Here is a 14,480-nt window from a genome sequence, read left to right as displayed (position 1 = left end):
CATGAGCGTACGTGGTTCTCTCGGCTGATTCCATTGCTTGCATTTTACTCGGCATACGGGTCGTTCCGTGCGCGCGGCAAAATATCGTCCAGGTATAACATACAACGTCGGTATAGGTATATGACGTAAGTGTAGAGTCAAAAGCCGCTAATATGAAGCGTTGATATTTTTAAGCGGTAAATGTTTTTTAGTACACCAACGCTAATGCTATGGATGAAGAATTATTCACCTTATTTAATTATTTATTTTCACCTTTATTTTTTCTTTTAATGAGATGCGATTTCACGCGGTATAAACTTCGACGCCACGTACGTGGAAACGCAAGAATTCACATCATGGGAAAATTTCTACCATCGTTGATTTCATTCTTTTTTTAGTCACCGCGAGGATTTATTTCCCCCGCGGAATTCAGATCCCGATCTCGACGTCCGAACGTATTGCGGTCGGCGGTTATTAACATAGGATATTCGAGGATTCGAGGAAACTGTTCGAATCCGCGCTTCGATTATACGGTGCTTTGGTAGATAAATAAATTAATAAATCATTATCTTTGGTATAATTTTCGACTGGCGACTCGCTCTTACGTGACGTTGACACGCGACGTCCGATCGAAAGTAGGTATTCGGGGGATCCTGAAACGGCGGGTTCGTTGGCTCGAGGAATAAAATTCGGTTACGTTTTATCTGATCAAAATATATCTCTATGGATTGTTCGCCGATATTTTGGGTCCGATCCGGGTCCGCGTTGATCTCACCTAGCCACGAGATTCTGCATCTACATAAAACACACGTCTTCGTTCGACGTCGAAAATCGCGACTTTTGAATACAGCGGAAATTTACCACTGCGAGATGAAACGTACGTGCAGGCCGGGCTGAAGGGGATAAAAATAATTCAGGATCGAAAAAAAATCGCATCGCTCTGTACGGTGTCGCATGAATAAAGTCGCGAACTATACATGAGTTAAAGATTTTCGATCTTTGAATGATAAAAATTTACATATCCGTTGACGGTATCGATTGCTGTATACCTACTCGGCTCTTCCGCTTTGAGAATAGTATCTTTTTTTTCTCTCTACATTATTTCGAAAAACCGACGGAAGAATTGACGATAGCTGTCGAATAAGTTGTTACGGACTCCTAAGTATCCTGGACGAACGTACCGCAGAATTCGCTTCACGTACATGAAAAAAGAAATAATTTTTTTACCGCTACTTCAAAAATATAAGTAAAATCACCGAGAGGTTCCAACGTCAGAAATAATAACCAGTTTTCACGCTCGCGTACAGAAAAATTTCTGGCCGTCAACGCCGTTTCCATTTCGATATATCTATTTAAATACACCTGAACTTGATTGTTCTATAGATAGCCGTTTTTCTAATTATCGATAAGTCTCTGCCGTCTAAAATTCTCCTGGTAGATTGCCAGGAATTTTCTTTACTCGCGTACACGCATATTTTAAGCGTCTTTAAATCGTTCGGTAGCCGAGTATCCGCCGCTCGCGTTCCTCTATAATCTCGAGAGCTCGGTGAAATAGTGACGGTTTAAAATTGTACATCGAATTTAATCTTGCGACGGATAAAATGCGGAATCCGTCGCATAAATTTGTCCCCAGGATTTTAGTCCCTTAGCATTACACGACCTCTATGATCGTCGCGAACCGAATAAATAAATCCATATAAATTACACCTCCGTCGAAACTGCGGCCTAATTGGACGAGGGATGTTACATACCTGTACCGCGAACGTTGTACCTACCTCCCGTGTACTCCACACCTAAAAGTCTGTACAAACTACCGCACCGCGTCTTATAAATCGGCAAATATAAACCGCTGCTGCGTCGTCTCTATATAAAGGAATTATACCCTGCAAAGAAATCAGTTTATATACACCTATAATTCCGCCTTCGGGCACGTCTTTACGCGTTGATTGGCCTTGTCTTCATGGTCCGCAGATATATTTATTCTCTTACGATTCCCATGGACATCCCGATATTTCCCTGATCGTCGCAACTGTCTTACACACGCGCACACGTTGAATTTATCTGAAACCTACGGAGTGTCCACTGCGATGGACGGTCTGATCGCCGACCAATTTTTCCGCACCCTCGGGTCGTTTTATTTTCGATTTAATTTTCGGATTTTCTCCCTTTTCCCTTTCATTTCTAATTCCGCGGCAATTTTCTGCATCCGGGTATACGCGGCGTGGATAATTCACCCACAGGTGACTGTGCGATTTCGTGTAGGTGTGTAGGTGAGCGAAACGGGTGTAGGTAGGTTGGAGTACCTTGTACACGTTATTATGCAAATCTCAGTAATTCCTACAGACAATGCGCGCGTTTATGGCGGAGACTACACAACTAGCGTTTGTTTGAGGTGTAGTAGAACGTGTTTTACGTTGGTCACACACGTACGGGTTAGGGGAATGCGGACAACCGTGTGGATATAACAGCTACGCGTTATTCAACGGGGGGGTGGGGGTGGGGGGGGATCTGGTTTCTAGGAAGGCCCATTAGCAAAACTACCCTATTCGTGGGTGTTATTTGCATCTACGTCTCAACCGAGAGCCTCGACCCTTATTATTCGCGACTCATCGTTCCTATAATATCCTACGTCATCGTCGGATCTCCGCAAGTGGAATTTTGAGTGACAGTTTGACGGGGGGGGGAAAAAAAAAAAATGAGGAAATACACAGAAGGGGGTACCACGGAGAAACTGGTCGTTACTTTGTTTATTCCTACCGCCGTGTTATCGGAAGTATCGGGATTTCTATGCGTCCGTAGCTACGATTCGAAGGTGATTCAGGTAAGACACTTGGAAATTTTATCGCCGTTTATGACGAGAAACGTAGAGAAAAAGCCTCGCGCGAACGGAGATCCGGGATCCTGTGTACGTACAACGTTCCTTTCGTCACGGATGTATATAAATTGGAGCTGAAAAAATTTTTCTTTCGAAACTACATCGGACACGCTTTACGTTTCGAAAACCTTCGAACGACCCGGCGATTATTTAGTAAGGATATTCGTGGAAAAATTTTCAACCGCTAGGAATTTTATTTATTTATTCTACTTCGTTTCGCTACGTGTCCAGTGTCTCGATGCACACGAAGATGTGTAATGTGTACGTTATACCGGTTCAAGTTTGACGTCGTAGTTTCATTCGGTGGCTGCCTGATCTTTAACGTTCCACAATTTCTATTCAAACAGACGTTAAGCCCCGGTGCAAATATATAATACTTCTTATACCGGCGGTAGAAGCACGCCTGTTTAAAATAATTATCATTCCGTTAACGACGTATGTGCGGGTGTCGTGTGTACATTACTGCAAAGGGTACACGCGGTACATATATCGTCGAAGGTGAAGATGATAGGGAAGAGAGAATGAAAAATGAAAAAAAAAAAAATAAGGGATTTATCGGCATCATTCCTTCGAGGGTTCTGCGGATGACGTAATTTCTGTAAAGAGACGGTGGTGCGTTTTGGCGAACCGACGGATCCCGTTGGATTTTCTTACCTCGTCGAGGGCGATGGAAACGGCGCCGGAGATGGCCAGCCCCTTGCGGTCGTTGAGGTCACCCTTGATAGCGGTGAGGTAGCCCACGGTGAGATTGAGGGGAGCTCTTGAGGCGAACTTTGGCTGTAGCGGGCTCTGCTCATTTCCGGCTAAAGCGGCGACCGGAGTATCGGCGAGGGAAGAAATTGCCGCGAGGATCAGCAATAGGAGCACCTGCAAGCTGCGCGCTGCAGGGATATGGTGCAGCCAATGCTGGCGACGTGTAGGCCTGCGGCAGCTCGGTTCTGGCGGACCGGGGCGCATGGCCGTTTCGCCACCGGTCAGCGCCTCTCACCGGCTCACCTGCAACAAAATAAGCGTAAAATTTTCAAAAATTGTTCTCTCGATTCGCGCGGAAAAACTTTTAACCGCGCACTCCCGCATACGTTTGAAAAACACTTTTTCTCTTTCATCCGCCGATCAAAGACATCCGGAGACTTCTGTACAGGGAAGGTATTATATATCGCGGTGTACACACCGCGGCCAAAGTTTGCCAAGGTAATTAAGTTTCTTGAGTAGAAAATTTTCCGCAAACTGTTCGGCGAGGTGTGGCTCGAGGTGACGCGATGAGTTTTAAGATCAATAAAACTAATTTCGAACTGGATATACAATTTCTCGTAGCGACGTTATAGTTTTACCCCCCGAGCAATCCTGGCGGCAGAAAAGTTCCATTTTTTAATAGAATATCTCAGCTCAGCTGCGACGACGTAGCGATATAATTAATCGTTTCACACTCCGTCACGAGGATCGGCTTGTGAAAAAAAAAAAAGAATGAATCGACGATTGAAATATGATACAGATTCGATTTCCCTGCATCCCCGGCGGATGCGGTGCGCGGAAATCAAATCGTTTCAATAACAATTTCACGTTCGTACTCCATGCGGGATATGAATTCCTCTGGAGCTTAGTCGAAATGGTTCTCTTAAATATTTACATAATAACCAGCGAGTTATAACACTTAGCGAGTAGTTTGAATTCGCCGTATACGTGGTACGTACGTGTGTGCGCGCGCGACATTAACGTGATGTAGGCGCGTGGTTTAGAACCGTCTATAATACGACGATATGCGTATACCTATGAAGATGATAAGAATCATATTTTCGCGCTCAATCATTCCTGAGAGACGACGACTTGCGGCACGGTAGCGATAAGTATAGCCAACACCGCGTCCCGCCGCTCGCTTGGTCTCCTCAACTTCTCGTTAATTTTATTTCCTCCGAACGGAACGTCGCCCGCAAAATTTTGTCCCCCCATTTGCGATCGATTATTCAAAAGCTCCTCCGTCACACGCACGGTACCGCTGTCGACGGATAATATACCTGAAAATAAATAATCCCCCGCAGCTTCCACCGTTCCGTTATCTACGATACCTCCTAGCGTTTTCCCAGCAGCCAGCTACACGATATGTAAAGTAACGTTTTAATTCGCTTTTTATTTTTCCCTCTCGCGTATCGCCATCGCGGTTGTCGGATGCCCTCCACTTTCCATTCGGTCGGAAAGCCTTGTTCCAGTGTACACAGAGTTGTTATATATACGGTGTACACCTCCCTTTCTCTAAGCCGGAAAGGCGCCGTCGATCCGACGCCCGACGTTGGGGGAAGCTGAGGGGAGACGAAAAAAAAAGAAAAAGAAAAGAAAACTGAGAAAAAAACCCAGAAAAACGAGACTGCGCGAGTAGAAAACAATGGTAGGTATTTTACGAGTGGAAATTCTATCCCACGCACGACATTGAGGGGATCACTACGACGATACGGTGACCATTCAATGGACGTCTCTCGGTTGCACGTATACGTACGTAAGAGTAACTTCTGTACATCGGTGGTACGTAACTTTTACCCACACACACACACGCACGCATACACAGACGCACGTTTCTCGATGCTACTTCATGTCGAGCTGCCGGTTCTGGTGCTGGTGCTACGGCCACAACTTTTACGCAATCCAGGGTCAACACTCGCGGCGCATATCATTTAGATAAACATTGATAACTCTTCTCGCGCGCGTTCCTAAGCTGCTGCTGCTGCTGCTGCTGCTGCTGCTGCTGCGGCCGTTGCTATTGCTATTGCTGTTATACAGACGATCGTAAGTTTAATACCAAATAGAAGGCGCCCGAAATTCGAGAAATTTCGGCCTCATTTTTCGGGGAGCTGGTTCAAAAATCAAGAATCTGCCGGTAGGTTTTCCATCTATGTTTCGTGGCAGTCGTAACGATCTTTGCTTTGAAATTTTACCTCAAAGTTTACAGTGGTTCGCTTAGAACCTCGCACCGTATTAATACTACCAGTTAACACATTTCTGCCATTGGCATTAATTGACGCAGGCTTACGTGTGGTTGTAGAAAAAAAAAAGACGTGAATTATTTTCGGTGGTAATAGAGAGAGGGTCGTTGTAAGAAAACCTCGAAAATTAATATCTTTCGACGTAGGTATATACATATATGTGTGCACAAGATGATACACGCGTAACCCACATATATATACGTACGTACGTATTCGTACGTATATTTGTCTACATCATAGTCGCATACACGCAAGTGCAGATCGCGCGATGAAATAACAAAATTTATCATTAAAATTATTTTTCTCCATTATATTTTTTTTTTTTTATTATCAAGTTTCGAACTACCCGCTCACGATATATATATATATATAAACGCGTAGATTGATAACCAACTTTTCAAAAGTATCTCGCATCGAAGTGTCTGACGTATACACGCGGCCCTGATGGAAGCTTCTTCTTCATCGTACGCGTCAACGAACTTGACATTTTTATTATTTACTAAGTTTCCAACACCTTGGCGAACGGTGTACACCTATACGCGCTTATACGCGTGTGTTATTGGTGCATCCACGGCACGTATTAATACATACCGTTGCATCGACGTTAACGTACACCGCAGGGCTGCTTCTGTACACCTTTCCATCGTACACACGCGGTATATACGTTCCACATTGAAATTCTTATACGTGCGTGTAAAATATCTACACTGCATCCCCCCGCATTGGTAAACTATCTCCGGTGGCCGGTGCCATCCGAGCGTACGCGTACCGCATCACGATGTACCACGGTTATTACCTAAGGATGCATAAATCGTTGCCAGAGAACCCGCGCGAGCGTTTAGATTTTCTTTGCAAAACTAGTACCTGTTGGAGCTGTTATCTCACTCGTACGCGCGCGAGACGATACCCTCGCTCCGGCGATGGACATCTGGAATTGCGAACGTCGCGATTTTTTGGTAGAAATAATTTTTTCGATTCGCGTGAAAATTGTGCAACGCTCCGTGTATGTAATTAAAACTGATATAACACGCGTTACATATACGTAATACCGAGCGCCAATCGTTAACGCGGTATTACGCGTAGCTAATTCTCGGCTGGTTTATAATCTAAGCTGCCCGAAGTTGATCCGAGTTAACCTTTTCAATTGGCACGAAGACAATTTAACTCCTAATAATATTCATTGTTACTAAAATAGCCGTGTATACGTTTTAACTTCAACGGCGTATAATTTTTCCAAGTCATTTTTTTATGGAAGAAACGAGGAAGGAAGACGGTAAAAAAAAAAAATTTCACCCCTCGTTCGTTTTTTTCAAACGAATTTCGAAAGCCCGATAAAATATTAGGCGGTCGACTGTTATGCGATAAATGACGGTTGGATCCGTTTGCATTCGGTAGAAACGATAAACCGTCGACGAATCGCTGGTCAATTTCTGTACGACTCGAGTATCGCGGAGGATGTAAACTCTATCGCGTTATTTGATGTTGCAAAATAGACCGTACCTCAGATCCTCGATTTTTGATTCATTGCTCAGCCGTATCTCTGACTTTATGCGCTTTATGAGCTGCATAAAGTCAACGTAAGACATCCGCACATGATACGAATGTGTTGTTACACACTTCGGCTCACGTATATTAGTTGGAGCTTGGCCAAAATCATCAATCCTCGATCAAAATCATCGCCTCGATCAATCCCGCGAAGTTCACGATTGATGTTCGTACGCGTTGTACGATACGCGTGACGTATGAAGCGCGCACACAAGTTTTTAACGGCAGGAAAGTAAGTATAATTAGTATGTAGAAAAAAAAAAGGAAAAAGGAAAAAATCCAACCGTTTGAAGTAATTGAAATAAATAGGAGAGCGAGCACGCCGCTTAATTGATCAACTTTGTCGACAATTGACACACTTATTTCAAAGTAGATGCGTGCGTTCGACGTACGTATACGTGTGGTACACACATACGTATATGTATACGTGTACGTGCCGCTGCAAGCTGCACTTCGGATACGAATTTATTTATAACGTATTCGCGAGTGTTGCGGATCCGGTGGGATCACGCGCATCGAGATCGTCTGACACCGGTGTTCAGTTTTATACGATTTAGATCATCGAACCTGACCCACGTGCATCGACCCCGTCCTTCCTATGTACGCGCGATACGTACGTACGTAGATATGCGTACATTACGAGGGGGGTGGGGGGGAAGGGGGACCGAGGAAGTAACGCAGGTCACGAAGTTAATCGGATTTCGGCTTATGCGACCTCGGGGATTGACCGCGCGTGTAAAAAGTGCAACGCGAGCGAATTCGATTCGGAATCGGCGGAATCGATAGCCCGAAGTAAGCAAAAAAAAAAACAACGAGATCGAGTGAGTTCTTCTCACGGGCCCCCGAGGGATCAACGAGCGTTCCATCGAGCGATTCCCGAAAGATCGGAAGTCGCGGTGAGAAAATCGATATATTCCCGCGACCGTACAACGGATAGGCGAGAGGCGCTACGCAGATACGTGTTATACGATGATGTTTTCTGACGACGGAACGCGCAAGTTATATACGTTTATATGTATATATACGTGATGATAAGGTAAATTAAAATAGCCCGGGAACGATAACGCGTATTTATAATACGTATATCTTCCCCGCGTTCACTGCCGCACCGCCGCCGCTCGCTACTTCTGAATATATCGCAATAATAATGCAACACGATTTATTTTATACGTAGTGCTGGTGTCTCGGGTATCAGCTGCTACGGTAGCTTTGACCGCGCTCTATTACTTTCATCGAAACATCTCTTCCATCTGTACGCGGACGCTCGATACGTCAAGGATCGACTCGTATACTCGACAGAATTTAGCAAAATGCACCAAAAATTTTCACAGCCCTTCCCAAACGGTTCGATCGACTGATTCAAACTCGAAAATTGGAAACCAGATGGGCAGCTATCATCGACTAAAGAGATATCGTGTCGCGAGCCAGGGTAGCGTTTCAATTGAAATTTCAGTTCGTCGTTCGGTGAACATTTCGAGTCAGACAAGGCTCCTATCTGGTAAGAAATTTCGAGTCGATTGGTTTTCCATAAAGCAAAAGCGTTCGTTATTATTTTGTTGATGATTTCAATTACCTGCACAACATGGCAGGACAGCCTCAGCAGGAAGAATATCGAACTTGGCGTGCTACTTTGCGAGCATGTCGATGCCAAACAGGACTCTTCTTCGCCACCGGAGCGCGAACGTCTAACCAGCACCTGAAATTTGAAGTAAGAAAGAAAATAAAGTAACGACGATTAATCGACCCAAGAGAAGATGAATTGTTTTAACTTATATCCGAAGGATAGAATCATCGTTCGTTTTCCACGTGCGGGGTCACACGTTTATTTTCCCGGCCAACTCATCTCAAGTCTAGCGACGATTGTAACGCCTCGCGATCGCAACGCGGATAAAATAAGCTTTTGTTTAATTGTTCGCGCAGCGCGATGTCTGTATTATCTGGGATCTTAAACTCGCCAGTTTATAGGTAATTGAGCGATCTTAAACGCAAGCAAACATCACGCTGCGAACAATATGAAAATCACAACTGCAGCGGCAGCGGCAGCAGACTGCATCGACGATACAACGTTTAACACATACGCGGTGACTTTCACAATCACCACAATTATTTAGCGATTATATATAATCGTTGTTGTGTGTGCTCGCCGACTCGCGTACAACGTGATGCACGCATGCCATACCTATTATACGAAACAAATGTTGCCGTAGGTATAATAATGCGATTGTGATAAATTAACGTCTGATCGAGCCTCCTCCGTTTAACCCGGTGATCGGGTCTCTGACCCGCAACAATTGAAACTTAACCGATCGTGCGTTCGCGCTACTACCGATGATTTATTGAACCTACACATCGCATCGACTCGTCGTCGTCGCTTCGCACTTGACTTCCGATTTTCTGGGGCACTCGTTATTCGGTTATCGCGTCGTAGTTACGCCCACAGTCCCGATTTACGGAGAAAGTATATCGGATCAACGTAGACCCCCGAATGTCACACGCCCGGATTCTTATCATCGCCCATCGTTCGCGTATACGTGGTCATTTTATGACCTCGGTTATGACATCCAAAGTTTTATTGACCGCCAATAAAATTCTCGTTCTCGTACTCGCGCTACGTGCAATAAAAGAGCGACGAGATCCAACAACAGTCGCGAAGATCAAGAGGTTTGTTGTGTAGTTGGTTTTTTTCTTTTTTTTTTTTTACGATCACGCGCGATCATCGAACGATAAATATACCGATTCCGATCGATTAGTGGACGGCAATTTGCTAAATATATCACTTCTTCAACAAATTGTTACACCGCATACCTAGACGTATTTTACGTCCAACGAATCGATCTGAGACCGGCAGCCGTTTCGTTGGAAAAATAAACTCGATGATCAATTTATCGATGTTTATAGGCCGAAAAATTCTCTCCGAACTATTTTCTTTATTTTTCCATTTTTCAAGACGTAAAATAAACTCGACTTTTACAAATTCGTGACCCAAAAAGTTTGTTTTAAATCTTCGGCAGAAGAAAAAAATACCATCCGTTTGTTGAGTGACTTTTTATTCGATGGGCGTCAATGGTGTAATTTTCATCGTCTTCGAAAACGATTTTCAATCGACCCGCCTTCGCAATTAAATTTCCGTAAATTTTCATCGATCAAACTCTGCGCTCGCCGTCGTACGGAACGAAGCCGCAGGATGGATTGCCACCGTAATTTGATTATAACGAAAATTATGGAAGTTCGGGACCCACGTCGTCGTAGATACGGGCAACGCGAAACTACGATTCGCGTTGACCTGCAGCTGCAACTGCGCCCGCTAATCGCTTTACCAGCATCCGATCTGCAGCGACACTCGAGCGTTATTTTATATCAGATAGATAGAATTCTCTGTATGCATGTGGGATAGGTATGCGGCGTATAGACACATTCATATTCACCTGCATAATGCTGTGTACGCACGCGTCTAATACGCCCGCGTATACCAATGGTTTAATATTACACTTTTCAACCTTGGTATAGATTGTTTATCAATGTGCAATAAGGTAACACCACGTCAGGTGCGACTGTATAAACTTTCGTAGTTTCGTCAACCGCGATTCCGATCGCGTTCAAACTTTAAATCTACCTTGGATCGGGTACAGGACCGATATATCGTCCGAATTTATACAAATTTTTTTTCTCCAAATTTACAACCTTTCGCCGGAGTCCTTTAAAACTCATTCGATAATTTTTCCTGCGCCTAAAGAAGAACGTGTGTTATTCGTACGTAAAATAGATAGATATATTTTAGCGAGCAACGAACTGTAACACGTACTCTCGATAATGTACGCGTGTACGTACCCACGATGTTATATGTACACGCGTACGTATATAATATGTATAATGTTTGCACCTGTTAAACATATCGAATGACTGTGTTCCCGGGTATCGTGTATAAGCATTACACTTATATGCACAACTCATTTCTTTTCCTTGCGACTAGACGGCGGAAGGGGAGTGGCTCATTTCCTGAGAGTAATAGTCAACTAAAAACCACGCGCAATTATAACCATAGATAACCAAGGTTACACGAATTTCGATTACTTTTCTTCGATGATATTTTTTTCAAAGTTTTTCTCGTCATTTTCTCGTTACAGACGGCATTGCACGAGGTGGTGCAATGAGAGGAACATCGTCGATATTTCTACCGCTTCGTCTTACATAATGACTATCGGTGGAAAATTTGGTGAGTAAAGTTGTAAAATAAATATATACGTACGAATCCACGTGACGAGGTATGCCGGTCGGGTCGTTACGTGGTTTAATCGCTTATAGGCCTCGTTTATAGCCAATTTTACCGATTGTTTTAATCCGTCGTCTATAATCGCCCCGTTGAACCGCGAATTGGTTTTTTTTTTTTTCTCTTTTTATTCGCCTTATCGCCATCCGTACGATTAACGTTATTATTGCTGTATTATTAGAATTTACAGACTGCGGTTCGACGACGATTAAATAACCAGACCATAATCGGATGTAGTTGACGGTGATGTGCAGTGCGTACGTAAAACGGAGAATAATTGCGGGCTCCCATCATTAGCGCGAAGGAAGCCGGAGGTTTTAGGGTGACGATGAGGTCTGGGATCTCGGTTAGCGGGTCTTCGATCCACCGTACCTACTTACTTTTATTCATATATAGTTATATCGAACCAACGTCGTTGACGGAAGTCACGGTCTGACGATTAGTGGCCTTATGTTCCTTTTTTTTTTTTTTTTTTCTTCTCTCCTTACTATTTTTCTATCTTTCCATTACTCACCGGATGTCCGCGCGCCTAGTGTTGTTATGCGTTATTTTATTACGCTATCGCGGAGTATCGCCGATGTTCCCTGCCCACTTTGAAGACTCGTTTAACTTCGTGTATAAATAGTACGAAGATGAGCGGAGAGAAAATTGGACACCGGTATGCCGTGACTACGATAATATCGTACACCTTTCGAAATCGACGCAGATACGCGAGATCGATAAACTGCTGCTGTACACATGTACACCCCGTACGTGTTTCTTTGGCTACAGGAGTCGCGGCCACGTATAAAATCAAATATTATTAACCGATGTCTGAAAATAAATCGATACGACGACAAAAAAAGAAAACAGAAAAAAAACAGAAAAAAAATTCGTCATTATACAGCGTTTATTTTTAGTAGCTACACCAGACATAGGTGTGAATCGATGTAGGTATGTGGTGTGCGATGAATATTCAAATCGTATCGTACGATTGCCGCTGATAATCGCGTATGATGTCGATTGAATTTTTTCGCTCTCTTTCCGTCCGTCCGTTTTTTTTTTTCTTTCTTCCATTTCTCTCGTCAAGCGTACGATGATCGCGGGGGTCGGAAATTTTTTTTCGACGTTGGAAACGACGCACCGATAGGAAACGTCGTTCGAGAAAAAAGAAGGATAACACGTTATCCCACCTGCCCTGCCATCGAGTATAGGTGAGAGCTGAATGCCCTGTACTTATATAGACTATGAGGCGGAAGTTCAACGTCACCTACATAGCAAAGGTGTGTATACTGCTAGCTGTAAATGAAAAGTATTCCTCCACAATACGCGAGCGTATAGAAACGTAGGTAACGTACGTACGGCATGTGTACGTACGTACGTGTATATATATATCGTCCATTCTCATTCTCATTCCCATTCTGATTCTCATTCTGATTCTCGTCCACCTCGCGCGAGTTGCATGGTCTTTCTATAGGGATCGGCGTAGGGGGGGGGGGGGGGGGAGACACAGGGGGGGTCGGGTCTTTGGATCTCCTTGGGAGTATATTTATAATACACACGGTGGAGGAACCAACAGTGGGATAGGGTCATAGGGATATACGATGTGGATGCTGCAGGGGTCTCTCATTCTCTTTCTACCGCGTATTTTTTTTTTTTATTTTTCATTTTTTTTCATTTTCTCTTTTTTCTTTATTCTTCTTCTTTTACTTTTTCTCATTCGTTTTTCTCAACTGGAATCTCTCGTGTGTATAAGACCTCGCGTTTATTTATAGAGAAATACGTTGGTAAAGGTGCGGTGGAATACGAAGATAGGATATATACCGCGCGTACGCGTACACACGAGTGCATATCATATATACATACATACACACACGGTGGTAAGAGGTACGAGGGATACAGAGAGAGAGAGAGAGAGAGAGAGAGAGATAAGTATTGGTGTATCTCGTGTTTTGAGCCAGTGTTGGTTTCGAAGCGGTAAAACGCGGTAGGCAGTAGGACCGGTAGGTTTAGTTCACTTTGAAGCTGTTGCGTCGGCTTCTCCCCGTGAACAACCCAGCCCGGGTACACCGCCTCACGACGTCGCATTCGTCGCTCCTCCTCGTCGTCGTCGTCGTCGTCGTCGTCGTCATCGTTACATACATACGTACGGAGTGAAACGTGTGCAACCGATATACCCATGCAAAGATCTCACGAACGTTACCCACACCGTGGCTCCGTACCAACCGCTATATATATATTTATTAAAACTGAAACACGAACGCGTTCGACGTAGCACCGTAGAGTAGCAGCAGACATACTGGCAGCACTTTGGCCCCGTTGTATGTCGAGTGTGCATACGGAGTGTCGAGTGTTGAGTGTGGAGAGTGGAGTGAAGTGGAGTAGAGTGCAGCCAGCGATGAACCCCGACGTGTTCGAGCGGCGATGCACTTACACTTACACTTTATACTTGCACTTAAACTTCTCCTCTAACAGCGGCAATGGCAACGGGCGACGACGACAGTCAACCTCCTAACGCACGTAGGAGAATAACAGTGCAGGACGGCGGCGGTGGTCAGTCGTCGCTCTGATAGCTCATTGTTTGCGATATACCACAGAGAGAGAGAGAGAGAGAACGAGCGGGAACCCGCGATGCAGCCCGCGCCGTGGACGCATTCGACGAATATCCACCGACTCCCCGTACTATTCCATTCCTTCCTGCAGTGGGAGTGAGGAACGGTGAGTGACGCCGACGTTGCCCCGCGTGTCCAGGATGATAATGAAAGGGTAAAAAACCCCGGACGCACCGCAACTTTTCTTACTCTTCTCTCGGTTCTACTTCTTCTTAGTTTTTTTTTCTTTTTTTTTTTTTTTTTCAGATCGA

General features: G+C 44.4%; 2 protein-coding genes across 9 annotated transcripts in view; one reads left to right on the top strand and one right to left on the bottom strand.

Annotated features, from left to right (window-relative positions):
• LOC125500714 (odorant receptor 49b-like) overlaps positions 1-14,480 on the top strand; it is a 45,222-nt gene that overhangs the window by 20,102 nt on the left and 10,640 nt on the right. For 5 of the 6 annotated variants that reach the window (XM_048654475.1, XM_048654474.1, XM_048654470.1 and 2 more), the window contains exon 2: positions 11,496-11,584. In XM_048654475.1, coding sequence (XP_048510432.1) covers positions 11,496-11,584 — 89 coding nt within the window. Of the gene's footprint in view, positions 1-6,421; positions 7,604-11,495; positions 11,585-14,480 lie in introns of those variants that run through there. The other variant, XM_048654472.1, reaches the window with a different exon arrangement.
• Positions 1-14,480, bottom strand: part of LOC105688768 (receptor-type guanylate cyclase Gyc76C-like) — a 35,102-nt gene that overhangs the window by 18,592 nt on the left and 2,030 nt on the right. For 2 of the 3 annotated variants that reach the window (XM_012405302.4, XM_020853923.3), the window contains exons 2-3: positions 8,945-9,067; positions 3,509-3,850 (exon numbers count right to left, since the gene is read on the bottom strand). In XM_012405302.4, the coding sequence (XP_012260725.2) occupies positions 3,509-3,811 (303 nt within the window). In that variant the 5' untranslated portion in view covers positions 3,812-3,850; positions 8,945-9,067. Of the gene's footprint in view, positions 1-3,508; positions 3,851-8,944; positions 9,068-11,617; positions 11,641-14,480 lie in introns of those variants that run through there. The other variant, XM_048654434.1, reaches the window with a different exon arrangement.

The sequence above is a fragment of the Athalia rosae genome, chromosome 4, assembly GCF_917208135.1.
Source record: "Athalia rosae chromosome 4, iyAthRosa1.1, whole genome shotgun sequence".
In the NCBI taxonomy this organism is placed as follows: domain Eukaryota; kingdom Metazoa; phylum Arthropoda; class Insecta; order Hymenoptera; family Athaliidae; genus Athalia; species Athalia rosae.
The sequence above is the reverse complement of the archived record's forward strand: the minus strand, read 5'-3'. Positions and strand labels throughout refer to the sequence as shown.